The sequence below is a fragment of the Diadema antillarum genome, unplaced genomic scaffold, assembly GCF_040938485.1.
Source record: "Diadema antillarum isolate AM-2024a unplaced genomic scaffold, OU_Dant_1.0 seq00001743_RagTag, whole genome shotgun sequence".
NCBI lineage: Eukaryota > Metazoa > Echinodermata > Echinoidea > Diadematoida > Diadematidae > Diadema > Diadema antillarum.
Window position 1 is genome coordinate 50,844 of NW_027272426.1, and position 17,195 is coordinate 68,038.

The window sequence follows — 17,195 nt, forward strand, 5'->3', positions numbered from 1 at the left end:
TAGCCATTCATCCAATAAACCTAGTTAAAGGAAAGTGAACGTTCAACACATTTGTGACAAAACCTGTCATTTTAATATTTTGTCAAGTATGTGAAACTGACAGCACACATTGTAAAGACACTGTACTATAGACCTATTAGAACTATGCATTATGGCGGAGGCATACCAGTCACCATAGCGACATTTCTAGTTTTCTCAATATTTTCCTGTATATTTATCCTTCATCTTTACTTCTGACATTTCCTGTGCACCTCTTTATTCTCATTGTCCATGGGTGGTTTTCCTGGAAGCCATGGCAGAATACGGTGGCAGGCATGACTGTTATATGTATGTACATGTCCAATGGGTCAACATGAGATGTATGAGAAGAATTTTCCATTTTTCTCTAATTTTCTGTGTGAGTGGAGTTGAGTGGAGATTAAAGTGAAGTCATGGATGCCAAGTTGAGGGTGTCATATAATCCTATCTTGTGAATCAAGAAAATAAGAGAGTAGGACAGTGATATCAAGATATACAGAAAATTGATATGTGTTATTTTTGGCATATGAGGAGGTTATGTCATTTTGTGTGTGAATATGTCAGCTGGCACAAAGTCATTGTTGTCAAATTGGCAGATGCCCCATATTTCAGGATAAACAATCACAAAAGAAACAAAACTGTGTATGAGGATATATAGTCGTTAGCATGACAGGAAAGATGCATTCAGAAAGAATCCAGATGTTAAAGCCTCAGTGTATGGCTTCTGTCAAAATGTCTTACAAGAAACACAAACTGAATATCTGTAAGTAGACTATATTATAGATCCTGATCTCATATAATGCATTTGACAGCTGAACACAAAGCAAAACTAGAGAAATTGCAGCAGACAGTATATTTTGAAGTATTTTTGTCACTGTTGAAATTGCTGTCTGTTTGGTGTACTGCAGGGTAAATTGGTTATTGCAGTTGCATTAGAAATCATGAATACCTGGTATATGATTTCTTTTGAAGTTCATGAAAACACAACATTCGGGTGATATTAGCTGTATTTTTTTGTTTTTTTTTTGTTAAGGAAACCACCAGAAAAATACCTGAGCTACTGAGTACTGGTTTTGGTTTCTACTCACATGGGAAAGAAGATATCCCTTGACATTTATGAAGTTGTGATATAGACCACTAAGCTAATATTTATTACCACAGTTTGCATGAGGAAATCATTTGTATTTTAGAAATTTATTTAGTCAGTTTTGCAGGTCAGGCCGAAATGACCCTGAAATACAAGTTTGTTTGAGATTTTCATGAAGTTACCAGTCTGGCTAAAATGATAGTTTGTGTATCAAAATATACAGTACTGTGACATTACTGAAACTCTGCGTGGACTTTAACCTCAAATGCAGCTTTACGTTTGTGTTGTTTTTCTTTGTTCTCAAATGTGCTATTACCTCTCATAACAGCACAGCGTACTAGAAAAACAGCACTGTTGCAGAGATAAGTGCCATATATGCTATTTAACATGATTGTCAAAAAGGACATAAAGTTGTGAACCCTCTAATGTCAAGTGATGTTATTTCACTCGGTGTGAAACATCAACAATGCTGGGTAATTCTTTGACATGCTCATTTCTTTTCTTACATGTAGTTTATGTGACTGAATTTGATGTGATCAATGCCCATCAATGTATAAATTCATTTGGTTCACAAAGTGCTAGCCATTCATCACAAGTGATGTAGTGAGGATCTAATCTAAAATTCACAAGACATTTTGTTTTGATTTTAAGCAGTCTAAGTATAATGACTAAGGTGAGTCCTTCAAGCATCAATTGTTGCAGAAAGTGAACGATTCAATTTGTTGTCTCCATGGGTGCCCCATCTGATGTGAATGAAGTTGTGAAAAACAGCATGCTTTTATTGTTAATGAATATTCTATTCATTTTTACCAAAGCTGCCATATAATGTATTTGTGTGTGTGTGTGTGTGTGTGTGTGTGACACAATTTTTTTTTTCTGTCATTTCTCATGAAAATCTGAATACGTGCTGAATGAAGCTTGGTTTTTGCGTGAAGAAATAGTAGATCGTAGATCGTTTGTGATACCATTTACAAGATGTATACGTGTAGTTCTTGTAAGGGCTGAGGGTGATTTTTCTTGGCTTTAAAAAAAAATATATTATAGCAGATGCTTATAGGATAAATATTTCAGACAGGTTGACTATACTCTGTCTATGAGAGTTGGTCTCAACTTCCAGAGTATACAATATGTTATATTTGTGGTATTTCCTCCGCCAAGGAGGTTACATGTATGTTTTTGCCAGCATTGGTTTGTTTGTTCAGCTGCTTGTTTGCAAAATAACTCCAAGAGTTATGAACGGATTTAGGTGAAATTTTCAGGAAAAGTTATAATGACAAAAGAAACAGATGATTAATTTTGGTGTGATCCAGATCACCATCTGGATCCAGGGTTTGTTTGTTTGTTTCTTTGTTTTTTGTGAAAGATTCTTTATCACTGGCAGGGTCCATCATAAATGTTGGATGGCACTCTCGTCACCCTCAGAGCCATGTGCTGTTGCTGGTGGTGGACTTAATAAAATACCCCCATTTGTACTGCATGGGCATGTTTCAGAGCCCTCTCGATAGGTTCGAGAGCCCGCTTTATAACATACAGCTTTTAAATGGAAATAATGTCAAAGTATTGGGGATTGAGCTATCTCCCTCAGTTTTTGAGCATTTAAAAAGCTCTTACCATAGCAATACATGTTTTGACTGTTCTGACAAAAGATAAATCAGTCACATGAGCAAGATTTCAAGGCAAATGCTAAAACACTGAGGGAGTTAGCCCAATTGAAATTTGGCACATGTGACCACTATACGTAGTATGCAGATGTGCAAATTTCATCTTTTGTCTGCTATGAACAATGTGTTGACACATTAACATATTTCTGAATGAAAATCATACAAAATTTTATTGGTATTGTATCCATGCATTAGGTTAGCTCCCTCAGTTTTGGGGCATTTGACTTGAGATTAAGGAAGTGTGACCAATTTGAGATTTAAATGTGTAAAACAAGTTTCTTTCATCAATATTAAACAATGTATTGCCATGGTGGAAGCATTCTTTTAAATAAAAAGCTTACAGAAATACTGTGAATTTAGCTAACTCCTCCAATTTTGGGTGGGGTTATAAATCACATTCAGTAATAGTTCTAGTTTATAAAATGCTATATCTGCCCTACTCGGCTGGGCAAAGAACCAAGAATGTGTTGATCACACAAAAATGAGATGAAATAAGGACATAATTACACAATTTTGATAGTTATGTGTAATGAATATTACATCAAAGCATGCATGCATATTTGTTATAACCATATGTATCATGTCGTAGGAAATAAAAGGGGCACATTTAGAATTTGCACTACAAGAAGTCAAAAAAAAATATGAATGTTAAATGGAATGTAAAAAAGAATGTCCACACTAGTACTCTAGGAAAGAGACAGTCGAGACATCATACAGTCAGGGCATATAGAATTTAATGGAGGTACAGCAGTAGGAAGCAGGAGAGAATGAGTGAACATTGTAGATGGGGAAGGAATAGTAGTTGAGACAAAACTGAAGAAATTATCTGGAGCAGAAGTAATGACTGGAGCCAATAATGTATGTTGAAGAATGAATCAAATCAGACACACACTCTAGTGAAAGCTGTATACATTGTAGAGGACCTATACAGATGTAAGTCGCTGGCAGAAAGGAATGATGGCATTTAGTGTGAATACAGTTGTGTGAGCACTATTCAAAGCCACAAATATAGTCACCGTCTCTTCATTGCTATTTTTCTGTAAGTCAAGTTTAGTGGTGTTTAACATGTATAGGCTTCATAGCAAGTGGGAACACTGTGCAGAAAAATGCTTGTCTTGCCTGGCTGAGTAAATGACAAACAACAAAAAATAAATTTTGTAACAGTCCTTTTTTATCCTCTCCAAGCATACTTTCCTTCAACATAGAGAGGGAATTCTGATATTAATGCAAGACTATCTGTTAGAAATGTCAGTGGTTTTGGATACTGTTACATATATAACAGTGTCCATCTATGCATGTTTTTAATTACAAAAAAATGGATGAAGTCAGACGGATAAGTGTGTATACATTTTAAATGTCATAAAAAACTTGCCAACTTGGTTTAACAGTGGCTGCAGTTTGCCAGATTTGTTCTGTGAGATATACCAGTTTTAAAATGTGATTGCCTTCATTAGACTTTACTAGACATAGCATCGTAGCAGACCCTTGTGTTGATCACCAAATTCTGTTACTGTATATGCCGAATATTTCGTGAGGTTTTTATTTTCGCGAATTTCGCGAGTCAGGTGCTATTCGCGAAATTAAAGACGCGTGAAAATATTGACTCTGATCCCGATGTGAATGTGACGTACGCATGTACTCTTCTCCGTTCAGTACAGGACTCCAATCGCGAATGAAACCACTCACGATATCGTTGGGAATTCACGATTGGCGAAAATTCAAACTCATGAAATATATGACGTATACAGTATATGATTGCATCATAGCTCAAGGAAGCTTGTGTTGTATTTTGGATCAAGCAACTAGTGCATTATAGCAGTGCCCAGTGAAATAAATATTCCCTGGATGGCCATTACTTTCTTTTAGTGCTTCAGCCATTTAATGAACAAGGACAAACCGTTCATTCACAATGCAAATTTTAAATTCTATAATTGTGAATGATGTGTTGTACCTTTAGTTGAAAGAGTCAGTATGAGCTGTTTTGGCCCTCAATCATACTGTTGCATGCTTGTAATGATATTATTCCCTGATTATCATGACTTCCCCCACATGGTGCCAGAGGCATTATACTGTACCTGGGGTTGTCCATCTGTCTACAGGCCCTGTGATACTGTGCAATTAACTCACCAAAAGGTTTTGCCTTCGCTGCCTAATTTGCATAAAGTAAACAACTTGTTTGCTCTAAACTGCTAGAGAAGTATTGCAGGACAATATCTCACCTCAGAAGCCATCAAATGATACAATCTATACAGCAAATTGAAGGAGAAACTATTTTCTGACTCATGTTAGTTATTTTGGGTTTTATTTGGGATAAGCTTGTGAAAATAACATCAAATATTAGCTTTAAAAAAAAAACAACAACAATTTGGTCTGTAAAAAAAGGGTTATTTTCTCACATTTTTCTTCATTGCCCAAAAATGAAACTTCAGTACTGTAAAAGTGGATATTTTCGTGTGACTAATTTTTCGCGCTTGGCCGGGTCAGAAGAGTTTCGCGTGTTTTTAATTCTGCGGAATCAAGACATCACGCACAGGCACATATGGCAAGCAAAAATATTCGCCTGCTTTTATTTTCGCGCTAGTTTCTGGTTGCGCGAAATGCGCGAAAATTTGAACACCGCGAAAATTTCCACTTTTACAGTAAATGATTTGTTGTAGTACATCCATACTCTGTTCCAAATATCTTTTCTGTAATATTTGTGGCATGGTTATGCTGGGAAAAAATCGAAACCTCGGTCATTCTTAACCCATCCAATCTTCACGCCAAGCACAGGCAAAATCCATAGCGAGAGTGCTATGTAGTCAGAGGTATTGATTTCTGTGCTGCTTGCAACAATTGAAGCACATTGAAGGGTTCGTCTGACCAACGCGCCGCCCTGTGGTCTGAAGCTGAACCACCGACCTCAACGAACCCTGTCATTGTGCACTGACCAATTTTTTTGTCCTTTGCTTTACACAGTGCTTCATTGACTGTTAAGAATTCAAAAGCTGTGGCGTCTTATTGCGGAGCTAATTACACCGTATCGCCGGGCCTGTCTAGATCTGCATTTATCATCATTCCATGTTTGAAACACGTTTCAATACCCATGATCAAAATGCGTCAAACGCTGCCACAATGTTGTATTTCTTGTGTGTGCTCCACCATTCACATTTCTTGATAGATTTTTTTTTTTTTCAAAATTCATATGGGGAAATTTAGACTCTGAGGCCCGAATTCATGAAGGTGGTACAATTGAAACCATGGTTTAAACCATGGACAAAGAGTGTAGTTTTGTATGGGGCGCCAAGTGTCGCATGGTCTATATCATTACGAAATCAGTCATTTTTCATTTATTTCGTAACGAAATAGGCCATTCGACACTTGGTGCCCCATACAAAACTACAGTCTTTGTCCATGGTTTAAATCATGGTTTCAGTTGTACCACCTTCGTGAATTCGGGCCCTTTTGTTTCTGGTAATACTGCTCCCTGTATTTTACCTTTTATATAATGATAATAGCAGTACCTGTGGAAATCCATGGGCCTGAGGTCCTCATATTTTTTTGTCCCCGCCGAACGTGTTCGAGCAGGGGACTATGAAACGGGCTCCGTACGTGTGTGTGTCCGTGTGTCCGTATGTCCGTCTGTCCGTCCGTGCGTCCGTGTGTGATCAAAATGTTCAAAATGCTACTCCTTCGCCATTTCTAACCCGATTTTGATTCTGTTTGCTTTATATGATAGCACTACATGGGAGCTTTGAAACTTATATACAGAATTTAAGTTGTGACCTTTGACCTTGACCTTTGACCTATATTGTACATTTTGCTTCAAAATGCTACTCCTTCGCCATTTCTAACCCGATTTTGATTCCGTTTGCTCTATATGATGGCACTAGGTGAGGGCTTCAAAACTTGTACACAGAATTTTGACCTTTGACTTCTTTGACCTTTGACCTTGATTTTTGACCTATATTGTACATTGGCTACAAAATGCTACTCCTTCGCCATTTCTAACCCGATTTCGATTCCGTTTGCTTTATGTGATGGCACTAGATGAGGGCTTCAAAACTTCTACACAGAATTTTGACCTTTGACTTCTTTGACCTTTGACCTTGATTTTTGACCTATATTGTACATTTTGCTACAAAATGCTACTCCTTCGCCATTTGTAACCCGATTTCAATTCCGTTTGCTTTAAGTGATGGCACTAGGTGAGGGCTTCAAAACTTATACACAGAATTTTGACCTTTGACTTCTTTGACCTCTGACCTTGATTTTTGACCTGTATTGTACATTTTGCTACCAAATGCTACTCCTTCGCCATTTCTAAACCGATTTCGATTCCGTTTGCTTTATATGATGGCACTAGGTGAGGGCTTCAAAATTTCTACACAGAATTTTGACCTTTGACTTCTTTGACCTCTGACCTTGATTTTTTACCTATATTGTACATTGGCTACAAAATGCTACTCCTTCGCCATTTCTAACCCGATTTCGATTCCGTTTGCTTTATGTGATGGCACTAGGTGAGGGCTTCAAAACTTCTACATAGAATTTTGACCTTTGACTTCTTTGACCTTTGACCTTGATCTTTTTACCTATATTGTACATTTTGCTACTAAATGCTACTTCCGGCGGGGACATATATTACGCACCGCGTAATTTCTACTTTTCCTTGTCTTTCATATTTTTTCCACATTTTTATTGATAAAATAAAATCAATGTTTTCTCATTCCTTCTTTTGTGCTCTCTTCTTCCTATGACCACCCCCTCCCAGAAATTTGATAGTAATATGTGCCGATCCGGTCCACGGTTGGGATCTTCCCGCCACTTGCTTTAATTACAGAACTTGAGTTTCGAGGGGGCAACACTCGTTGAAATCCAAGGGTTATCTTGTTCACCCCCCCCCCCCCCCCCCCCGTTCTGTCCGCAGAATCTTCCCTTTGAAACGATTTACTATTTACTAACAATTTACTATCTAATACTGAAATTACACTCTTTCTGCATACCTTGAAAATTACTCAATGCATAGAAACTTATAAAAGGGTTAAAAGTCAAGTAAAAATCCTCAAATCCCCAAATACATGCTCTCTTTAAATAGAAAATATCTATAGCCATTTATCCAATTAAACCTAGTTCAAGGAAAATGAACATTCAACACGTTTGTGACAAACAAGTCATTTTGATATTTTTCAATTATGTTAAATTGTTATCACACATTGTCAAGACGTACTATAGACCTATTAGGAGAATCATGCATTATGGCGGAGGCATTCCAGTAGCAACATTTCTAGTTCTGTCACTACCTCAGTGTTAATTTGTACATTCTTGGCATGTGAATGTACCTATTCTTAAACACAAGATTTATTAAAATGGGGTTTTATAGATACTATTACATTCTTCTGACAATATTCCAAGTGTAAGAAACCACCAATAACTACTTGATACCATTGACACATTGGACCTCAAAGTTGTAGTGTTCATAATATGCATAGTATTTTTGTTTGTATGTATACCCTATGTAGACCTATTTTGTATTCTCATTTCATATTCTTCCAGACGGATGACAGCAAGCGGTCTTCTTCATGGGGAAGCGCAGACAATCTCAAGGAGGTGGGTCATTTCATACAATCACTATAGGTAGCCTAGTGTATTTTTAAGAACATATTTTCAAAATGGAAAATTGGGCCCAGGTGTAATTTACCTCATTAAAAAGGAGAGAATGTTGAAGTTCATGACTGGTACAAATGGCCCAATTAAACCCATATGAGTATCAAGCTGGGTGGGGCTGAATGGTGAAGACTAAATTTTTTTCCTTGTCTTGTGAAAATACATGGTCAGATTTTTACCAAACTTTCCAGGATGAGTCACAAGGGCAGAGAAATACAAAGCTCCTCAAATGGTACATTGTAGGTGTGGCTTAATGCGGGCTCAGGGACAGGGCCTGAAGGCCCAAAAAACGTGAAAATCAAATTTAATACTTTAAAATCCCGAATAAGTTCAGTGAAACCATTTTAGATTTGGGCACTGCCACAGATCTAACTAGCAAAAAGAACTTCAAAACACCGCTGTGAAAGGTTGGGGAAAAATTAATTTTTCATTTGTGTCACAGACACAGTTTATTGCCGCTTGGTCTACTATCAGATAGTCTACTTCCCAGTTCATCAAACACCACAAGGCCGAAACTCATTTGGTCTACTATCAATTTCGTCTAATGTTCATTTGGTCTAATCTTCACTTCGTCTAATGCCCAGTTTGGCTAGTTATCATTTCGTCTAATGACCATAATTTATTATGGTCTAATTGTCACTTCGTCAACGTGGATTTTTTCCCACTTTGTCTAATATCATTTAGTTTATTGTCAGTTCGTCTAAATTTCATTTAGTCTACCGCATTTATCATTTGGTTTGTGGACATTTCGGCTAATATCACTTGGTCCACTGCCCGCTTGGTCTATATTTCACTAGGTCTAATAGACAGTTAGTCTCTTTCCATTTTGTCTAATTTCCAGTTAGTCCATGAGCCACTTCGTGCAATTAGTGTTTCGTCTTGTCACCATTTAGTCTAATTTCCATTTGGTCCAATTTCCAGTAGGGCTACTCTCATTTTGTCTACAGACAAGATACAGATAGGGCCTATCACAAACAATATTACCAACTTTGATGTGATTGAAGTACAGTTCATGTGACGTATATGTTACCAAATTGTGATTTCTTCTGTCTATTCTACATGTGCCTGTGTAGTTTGTGCCCCCATGTCTGAATTGTGGAAAGTTTCAGTGCAATCGTATAATCATGGAATCTATGGAATCATGTATAATCACTGAGCTTCAAACAAAAGAGTGAAACTGTCATTTAATATCAGTCTTACGATTCAGGCCTAATCTCGGTGAATGATATAAGAATGAATTACTCATACGAGTATATGTGAACATGGTAGGGTCCATGATATGACCAAGGGGGTCGTGAGACACGAAATATATACGATAGCTGAGGGAGCAAATTTAGCTTTGGAGTCCTACATACCACTTGATATTCTTTGACGAAGACACTTGCATGGGCACTATCAATTTCAGCCCTGCAAGGTCTCATCAGAGACTCGAGGTAGAAAGAAACACTCTCTTGAACCACGGCACAATAGAAACGAACACTTCACGTTTCAACCTTTATTGTTGCTGGATTTTATTATCTCTTCTACATGTAGTATATCTCTTATGTATGTAACAAAGTTGTACAGAAATAATGAAAAAAAAGGGGGAAAGGTTATGAAAATACTATATGCCTAACTTATAAGCAGTTTTAACTGCTATAGCTTGCCATCAAATCACCGATATACAACCGAACTAGATTCTACAGATAATTTCTCCCTGTGACCTGCACTCCGCATGTAACGTATCTCAAGAAGATATCCATACTAACCGTTAGTATTCAATTTAAAAAACACAACTGCTCAAATTCGGCCGGGTATGCATAGTAGTTATCCCATGTGAACAGCGGATGTAGTATAAATAGTATTAGACCAGTTGGGTATTAGACTTAGTGGTCATTAGACCAAATGGTCCGTAGACTAATTCATAAGTAGCCCAACTGGTTATAAGACTAATCAATAAATTGCCGAAGTGGATATAGCTTAAGTGGGTGGAGCCCAAGTGCAAATTAGACAAAGTGGGTATTAGACGAAATGGAAATAGACAACTGTAAAACATGATATATTCATTCGCGGCATGAAATTTTCGCAAATTGGAGCCGACGGCCTTTTTCGTGGCATGAAATTTTCGTGAATTGCCACTGGCGTTCAATGCATACAGTGTAGACAAGAACTTTGGCGTGCATTTTATTTTCGCGAATCTTGGCGCTCGTGAAATTCGTGAAATTTAATGCACACGAACATTCCTCGTTTTTACAGTAATCGAGTACAGTTGAACCTCTCTTATCCGGCCTCCCTTTATCCGGATCTCTCTATTATACGGATGCAATCTCGCCGTGATTTTTTTTTTTGAATAATAATTACGGGAGGAAAGGGGGATTCCCAACTCCTTGAGAACTCCTACACAAACACACATGAATTACATATTACTTCCAACATGATTAACATACATTACATCAAATTTCCTTCCAAATTGCTTACCTTCAGACATTTTAACATCCCCAAACATCCCCAAATCATCGCAAGAACATGGACAGATTATGCGCTCGAGTCCTCTTGTATCGCATTGCCACATATAGGTCCATACACAGCCGTCGATGTGACTGGATAGACATGCATTGTTTCGAGTCATTGGCTGAGCAACGAATGATATTGAACACTCAAAAATTGTTCACACACAGTACACACACAAAGAGAGAGAGGGAGACCATCTAACAATGGCGACCTACAGTCGACTTTGGCGAGCCGTGATGATTGAATTTTGAAGCGTAGTTTCGTCGACTCGTACTGTTTATTTTCGAGATCTACTTGATACATTTCTTAATCATTATTTAGGTAAATCATCCCAAGAATTTATAAAAGAAAATGATTTCATTCTTGCAAACACGAACCTCTATTTTGGGGTCTGTTACTGAGTGTAACAATGGAAAGGTTGCAGTATACACATTACTACATGACATTGTGGTACTACAATGGGCTACATCAGTACATGTGTACATGTGTATGTATATGTACATGTATAAAGCATTGAGTCTCCCGTATCCGGCCAAATCCCTTATCCGGATGAGCCCCGGTCCCTACTTGTCCGGATACGAGAGATTCAACTGTATTAGACAAATGGATGATGAGACCATGTAGTTCATAGACCAAATGGATAGTAGACGAAATGGGCATAGCCAATCTGGTAAGTAGACGGACTGGTCATTAGACTGAGTGGCAGTTGGACTAAATGGATGAACTAGGATTAGACCATATGGGTTGAGACGAAGCGGGTATTGGACAAAGTGGGAGTAGACCAAGTGATAGATTCCCACAGACACAACAGCAGATTTCTCCCAGATAAATGTCATTTGCTTTGCAATGAATACATGCAATCCTGCAAAATCAATATTTTATAGCGCTGTGCACTAATATCCAGTATAAAACAAGTTACCAAAGTCATGCCCCCCCCCCCCTTCCCTTCTTTCTGTTTTAAGCTCACCCGAGCAAGTGAGCTGTTGTGGTCATTCCTCATCCTGTGGGCTTGAAGTTTTTACATTTTCAGCTTCTTGAAAACCCCATGATGGATTTTTGCTTGACTTGGCAGGTAGCATCCCAAGGTTGATAGGATCTCAATTTGTTCATATAGGCGCCATGCCCCCTCCTCTTGGGGCCCCTGCAGGGACCCCAAAGCCCCCAAATTGTCTAATTTTTAAATGTCTTCCTCTCTAGAACCAGAAGTGATAGAGCTAAGATAGAGATATGAGTGAGTACATTGATGACTGTAGTTTCAGGTTTATTCATGGCAGATCTGGGGGTGCCTCCCACACCTGAAAGCACTTTAAAGGACCGTGAAATGCCAAAGAATACACATGTGCTTCTCCCATTTCGGACAGCCTACCAGTTTTGTTGTGGCCTATTACTCACTGTCACATTTTGTTGCATTCACCCCATTTTACTACAGCCTCCTCGGTTTATCACTGCTATGGCAAATAATATGATTGAGATGCATTAGGACCATCTCAAAACCACGTTTGAAAACCAAAATTGGCAAATAAAGATACGATGTTGTATGTTGTTCCTAGACAGGCAAGGGAATTTCTTGTCAATCAGTGTATCACTCGTGGGGGAGAAAAAAAAGCTGAAGATATAACCAAGAGACATGGTTCATGATGAATTTCAGGCTAGCTCTGGTTGGCTGTCAAGACGTAAGGCATAGCATGACTCCCAAGCTGCTGCCATTATGAGGAGAAAGTGTTCACAGTGAAATGGATGGCAAAATGATGCATCTTCTGATTTGTTTCATGAGTACAAAATGTGAGATAAATACAACGCAGACAAGAAGGGCCTTGTTTTATACAGATGTCATGATATGCACTAACATAGATGGAAATGAAAAATTGAAGCATGTCATATCATCAGGAAGGGAATATTCCCCACGTCTGTAAGTATTAGGTCAGCAACGGTTGATTATAAGACAAACCAAAGGCATAGATGACTTTAATATGCGAAGTGTGCCAGAAGAAAGATACATTCTCTAGGTCAACATTATTGTGGTGGCTCTATGCTTGGAATTGGAACTTTGAACTTCCAAGCTTCATTTCTTTCAGCCCATCAGTGGATGCCACAAGATGCATTAAGAGGGAGAAACACATTGGGAATGAATAAAAAGCTTTCGGAATAAGTAGAGATGATGAATATGAAATGCACACATGAAAACACTTGAAATAAGTCAAATTACACATGCAGATGAATGAGTGAAAACTCATAGTAAGCACATGGGTACATCAAAATGTTCTAGAGCAACTTTCGTTTTCTTATTAATTTGTAGAAAGGGATACAGGTATATGATTTGGCTGTCGCTCCATGAAACCTAACATTATGTAGATCAGTTTGTATGATCATAGACCAAGTACTATCAGGGAATTTGAGGGAGTCACCTACTGTTCATACAAAGTCCCAGTCCACAACTTAAGGACTATTATGATGTCTTCCCAAATATGGTATATGATCTAATGTTTTCAAAGATTCAAAGATTCAAATTCGTTTCTTGGCACCTGGTCAAGATGTTAGGTGGTTGGATCAAAGTTTAGAAACCACAGCTTCACATTTGTAGAAAGAATTCATTAATATTTCATGGAATCCAGTGAGACTTAATCGTTACAATACATTGGTAATTTACTCTTCAGATGTAACATAATTGTGATCTAACATGTGCTGAAGATACATTATGTATAACAATTCACATTGTGCTTTTTGATAACTATATATATAGCTATATATTGTGCTTATATATAACTATATATATAGCTGTATGTCCTTGTTGTATTGAATTGTGGTGTATCTTTTCTCTCTTTCCCCCTTTCCAGAAATACAAACAGCAGCTGAGGAAGCAGGGTAGCAGGCAGTCCTCCTCCAGTGCCCAGCGGGCGTCACCAGTACATGCCAATCACTCCACTGTGGCGAACCTTCCCTCTCCAGTCAGCACAAGCACATCATCATCTCTGACGTCCACTTCAAACTCCTCTTCTACGGCTTCATCGCAAACTTCCATCCCCACCCCACCTCCCATAACATCATCGTCATCATCATCCTCCTCATCCTCCTCATCATCTTTCCAGGTGAGGCATGAGAGTTTACATTCCAGCTATGATATTCTTGTACTTTGTGAAGATAAACTATTAAGACAGGGAAGTACTGATTCAATCTCCAAGGTAAGGGACTAATTGTCAAAAATTTCCCCATGCAAACTTGTGACAATTTTTTTTTTGTTTCTCAATAATCTTTATTGAATTTCTATATCTAAACATTCATCTTGATTGTATGCAAATAATGTACAATCAACAATGATAAATCAAACCAAAACAGCAAGGTGACCCAAAAATCATAACATACATCTTAAATCTATACACATACTAACACGTATATGCACACAAATATCCTCCCTACCTATTCCCTCCCCCCCCCCCCCATGCAGTTCTAGGGTTCCTGCTTACATGCTGATCCTAAAAAATCCAGAATGTATTCGTTTGGCATTAGCAGTATGCAACAGAAAAACTTCAGAAATGTGAACCATTTTACAACTAATCTATCCCCTTAAAAGTCCCCGCCGCCGTCTATCAGTCAAATGAATAAACTTTGAGATGCTTCATTCACTGCGGGATTTAGAACTATTCAAATAGTCCAATTAATTAACATTTTCCCTTTTCATTAACTGCAAACCTAATTTCCCTCTCATAATTGTCAGTTTCTTCCTCTTCAGTGCTTTCTGCTATTCCTTTTTGAATTTTGTTAAAGGATGTTATTGTGTACTTCATGATTTAAATATAACATATTTTAGCAAAATGATCAGAGAATTGACAGACTTTCTGAACTACCAAACGTTCAAACGTTCCTATGAAAAAAAAAAAAGTCTGCCCAGTGCATATTTCGAAGACACACAAATTACCCCCCGATTCAAGAAATCTTTGTGAAATTTGGTGGTCTATTGGATATGACGCCTGTCCGGTGATCAGGAGGTTGTAGGTTCGAATCCTGCCTGAGTACAGTATGTCCATGATTTGTTTTGTCATGGCTACTACTAAACACTTATTAATTCAGTGCTTATCTAAATCGATGTAGGGCAATTTGTCAATCAGTTGCAATACATCTTGAACTCTTTAGTTTTGAAGAAAAGACATTCTTTTTTGCATAAGTGATACTTAAATGCTAATGTTCTGTATCCTCTTGTCTCTTCTTTAAACCATGCAGCAAGTTTCAGTCTCAACTAGTCTGATAGGGCAGGCCCACACCCTGCCCCGCTCCACGGCCATTCCTGTTCCAAACACCCTCAGGGCTCCACCAGTTCCCAGAATACGTGGTAGCGTGGAAGGACTAAACCAGGAGGTAGAAAAGCTGGTGCTGAGTGGCAATGACAGGGAAGAGAGGGTAAGCAGCTGAATCCTTCTCTTGGTTTTTCATAGCATCGGTAGAAATATCATACAGAAATCAGGTCAGTGTGGGGTAATAGAGCAAGACATGGATCCATACACACTGGAAAACATTTGTTGCCAAAGGGCACCATGTAATTCAAACTAGGACTTCAATGAAAATCTGAAAATAGGCAAAGTATACCTCTAGTGTGTATCCATTGAGATATATTATCTCAATTCCATGCAACCAAATTGCACCAAAATCACATGCATATCTTATTTCCAATCACTCATATAAATTTGAAGTAAATTGATTATCAGGAATTGTTGGTATCTACATTCAATACAACTGGCCGCCTGTCTCTCAAAAGTATGCTATTCTTAAGGCTACGCCAAAAAACCCGAGAGCATATAAGCACAGAGAAACAAAAATAAAAACAGTCACTTACTGCACTCGTGTCTTTGCTGAAAACAACTCACTCTTTGCTAGCTTTGCAGCGTACGCCGCCTGCACAATCTGAAATCAGAAAAAAAAACTAGATATATTGCTACGGCGACTGATATGCCTCCGCCATAATGCATGGTTCTCCTAATAGGTCTATAGTACAATGTCTTGACAATGTGTGATGACAGTTTCACACAGTTGGCAAAATATTAAAATGACAAGTTTGCCACAAATGTGCTGAATGTTCACTTTCCTAGAACTAGGTTTAATTGGATGAATGATTAAAATGTCAGAGTGCAGGTATCTGGGGAACTGATGATTTTTACTTGACTTTTGACCCTTTTATAAGTTTATGCATTGAGTAATTTTCAAGGTATTGAGAAAAAGCATAATTTCAGTATCAAATGGGAAAATAGCATTATCTAAACCTGGCCTTTGACCTTTGACCTCACAGTTCCAAAGAGAATCTCTGTTAGGTTGAACATGCATAAATATGTAAGTTTCATGATGATACCTTGAGTTACTTTTGAGATATGGAGGAAAAAGTGCAATTCAACACTTTCACTTGACCTTTGACCTTTTGACCTTTGACCTTTTGGCAAGAAACTTCCCACAGAATATATATCGGGTAATACATGCATACATCAAGTTAAAAAAAAAAACCTTCAGGCATTGCATAAATATAAGGAAAGTAGTGATATTTTGAGGAGTTGTCCTTGACCTTTGACCCCCTGACCTTTGAACCTTGACCCCCAACTTCCCTAGATAATCACTGCCCATTGGAACAAGCATGAAGTTCCATGAAGATACCTTGAACCATTTGCGATATATGGAGAAAAACATGAATTTTCAACCTTTTTTTCACAAAATAACCTGTGACCTTTGACCTTTGACCCCGTGACCCTAAAATCCAAACAAAGTATTATCCCCCCAGGATATACCCTCATACTAAGTTTGATGTAAAACCACCACACGGTTCTTGAGATATATTGACAAAAACAAAACGGGACGGACGGACGGACGGACGGACGGACTGACGGACGGACGACCCGCAAACATAATGCCTCCGGCCACTTCGTTGGCGGAGGCATAAAAATCTGAATCAGAAATTGATACTGTCCTCATACTTTTGTGAAAGGGCTTCAAAATCCATTCAAAAAGCAAGGACGGTCGATGATGATCGCATATTAAGCCATTGCTCAAATTACAGCTGTATGACGGCAGTCTGGTATGTATATATGTGTGTACTCAGCATACGCAAATGCGTGTACTGGTCATTAGCCAGTCTGACAGTCACGGCTGTTCAAGGAGCTAACAAATTAAGTGAGCGGCATCAATGCATACATTGTACACTCTACACAATATGGTATGCAGTCAGTACACACACTATATGCATTTCATTGTAATGGGTGTAACAGAAACATTGGAAAAAATACAAAAATGACAACTAACAGTAATGTCAATGCCGTACA

At 38.2% G+C, this 17,195-nt stretch overlaps 1 protein-coding gene across 1 annotated transcript in view; it reads left to right on the forward strand.

The window, feature by feature from the left end:
- LOC139711984 (protein FAM117B-like) overlaps positions 1–17,195 on the forward strand; it is an 82,211-nt gene that overhangs the window by 46,736 nt on the left and 18,280 nt on the right. The window contains exons 3-5 of the mRNA XM_071623828.1: positions 8,302–8,355; positions 13,737–13,988; positions 15,118–15,294. Of these exons, the coding sequence (XP_071479929.1) occupies positions 8,302–8,355; positions 13,737–13,988; positions 15,118–15,294 (483 nt within the window). The remainder of the gene's footprint in view (positions 1–8,301; positions 8,356–13,736; positions 13,989–15,117; positions 15,295–17,195) is intronic.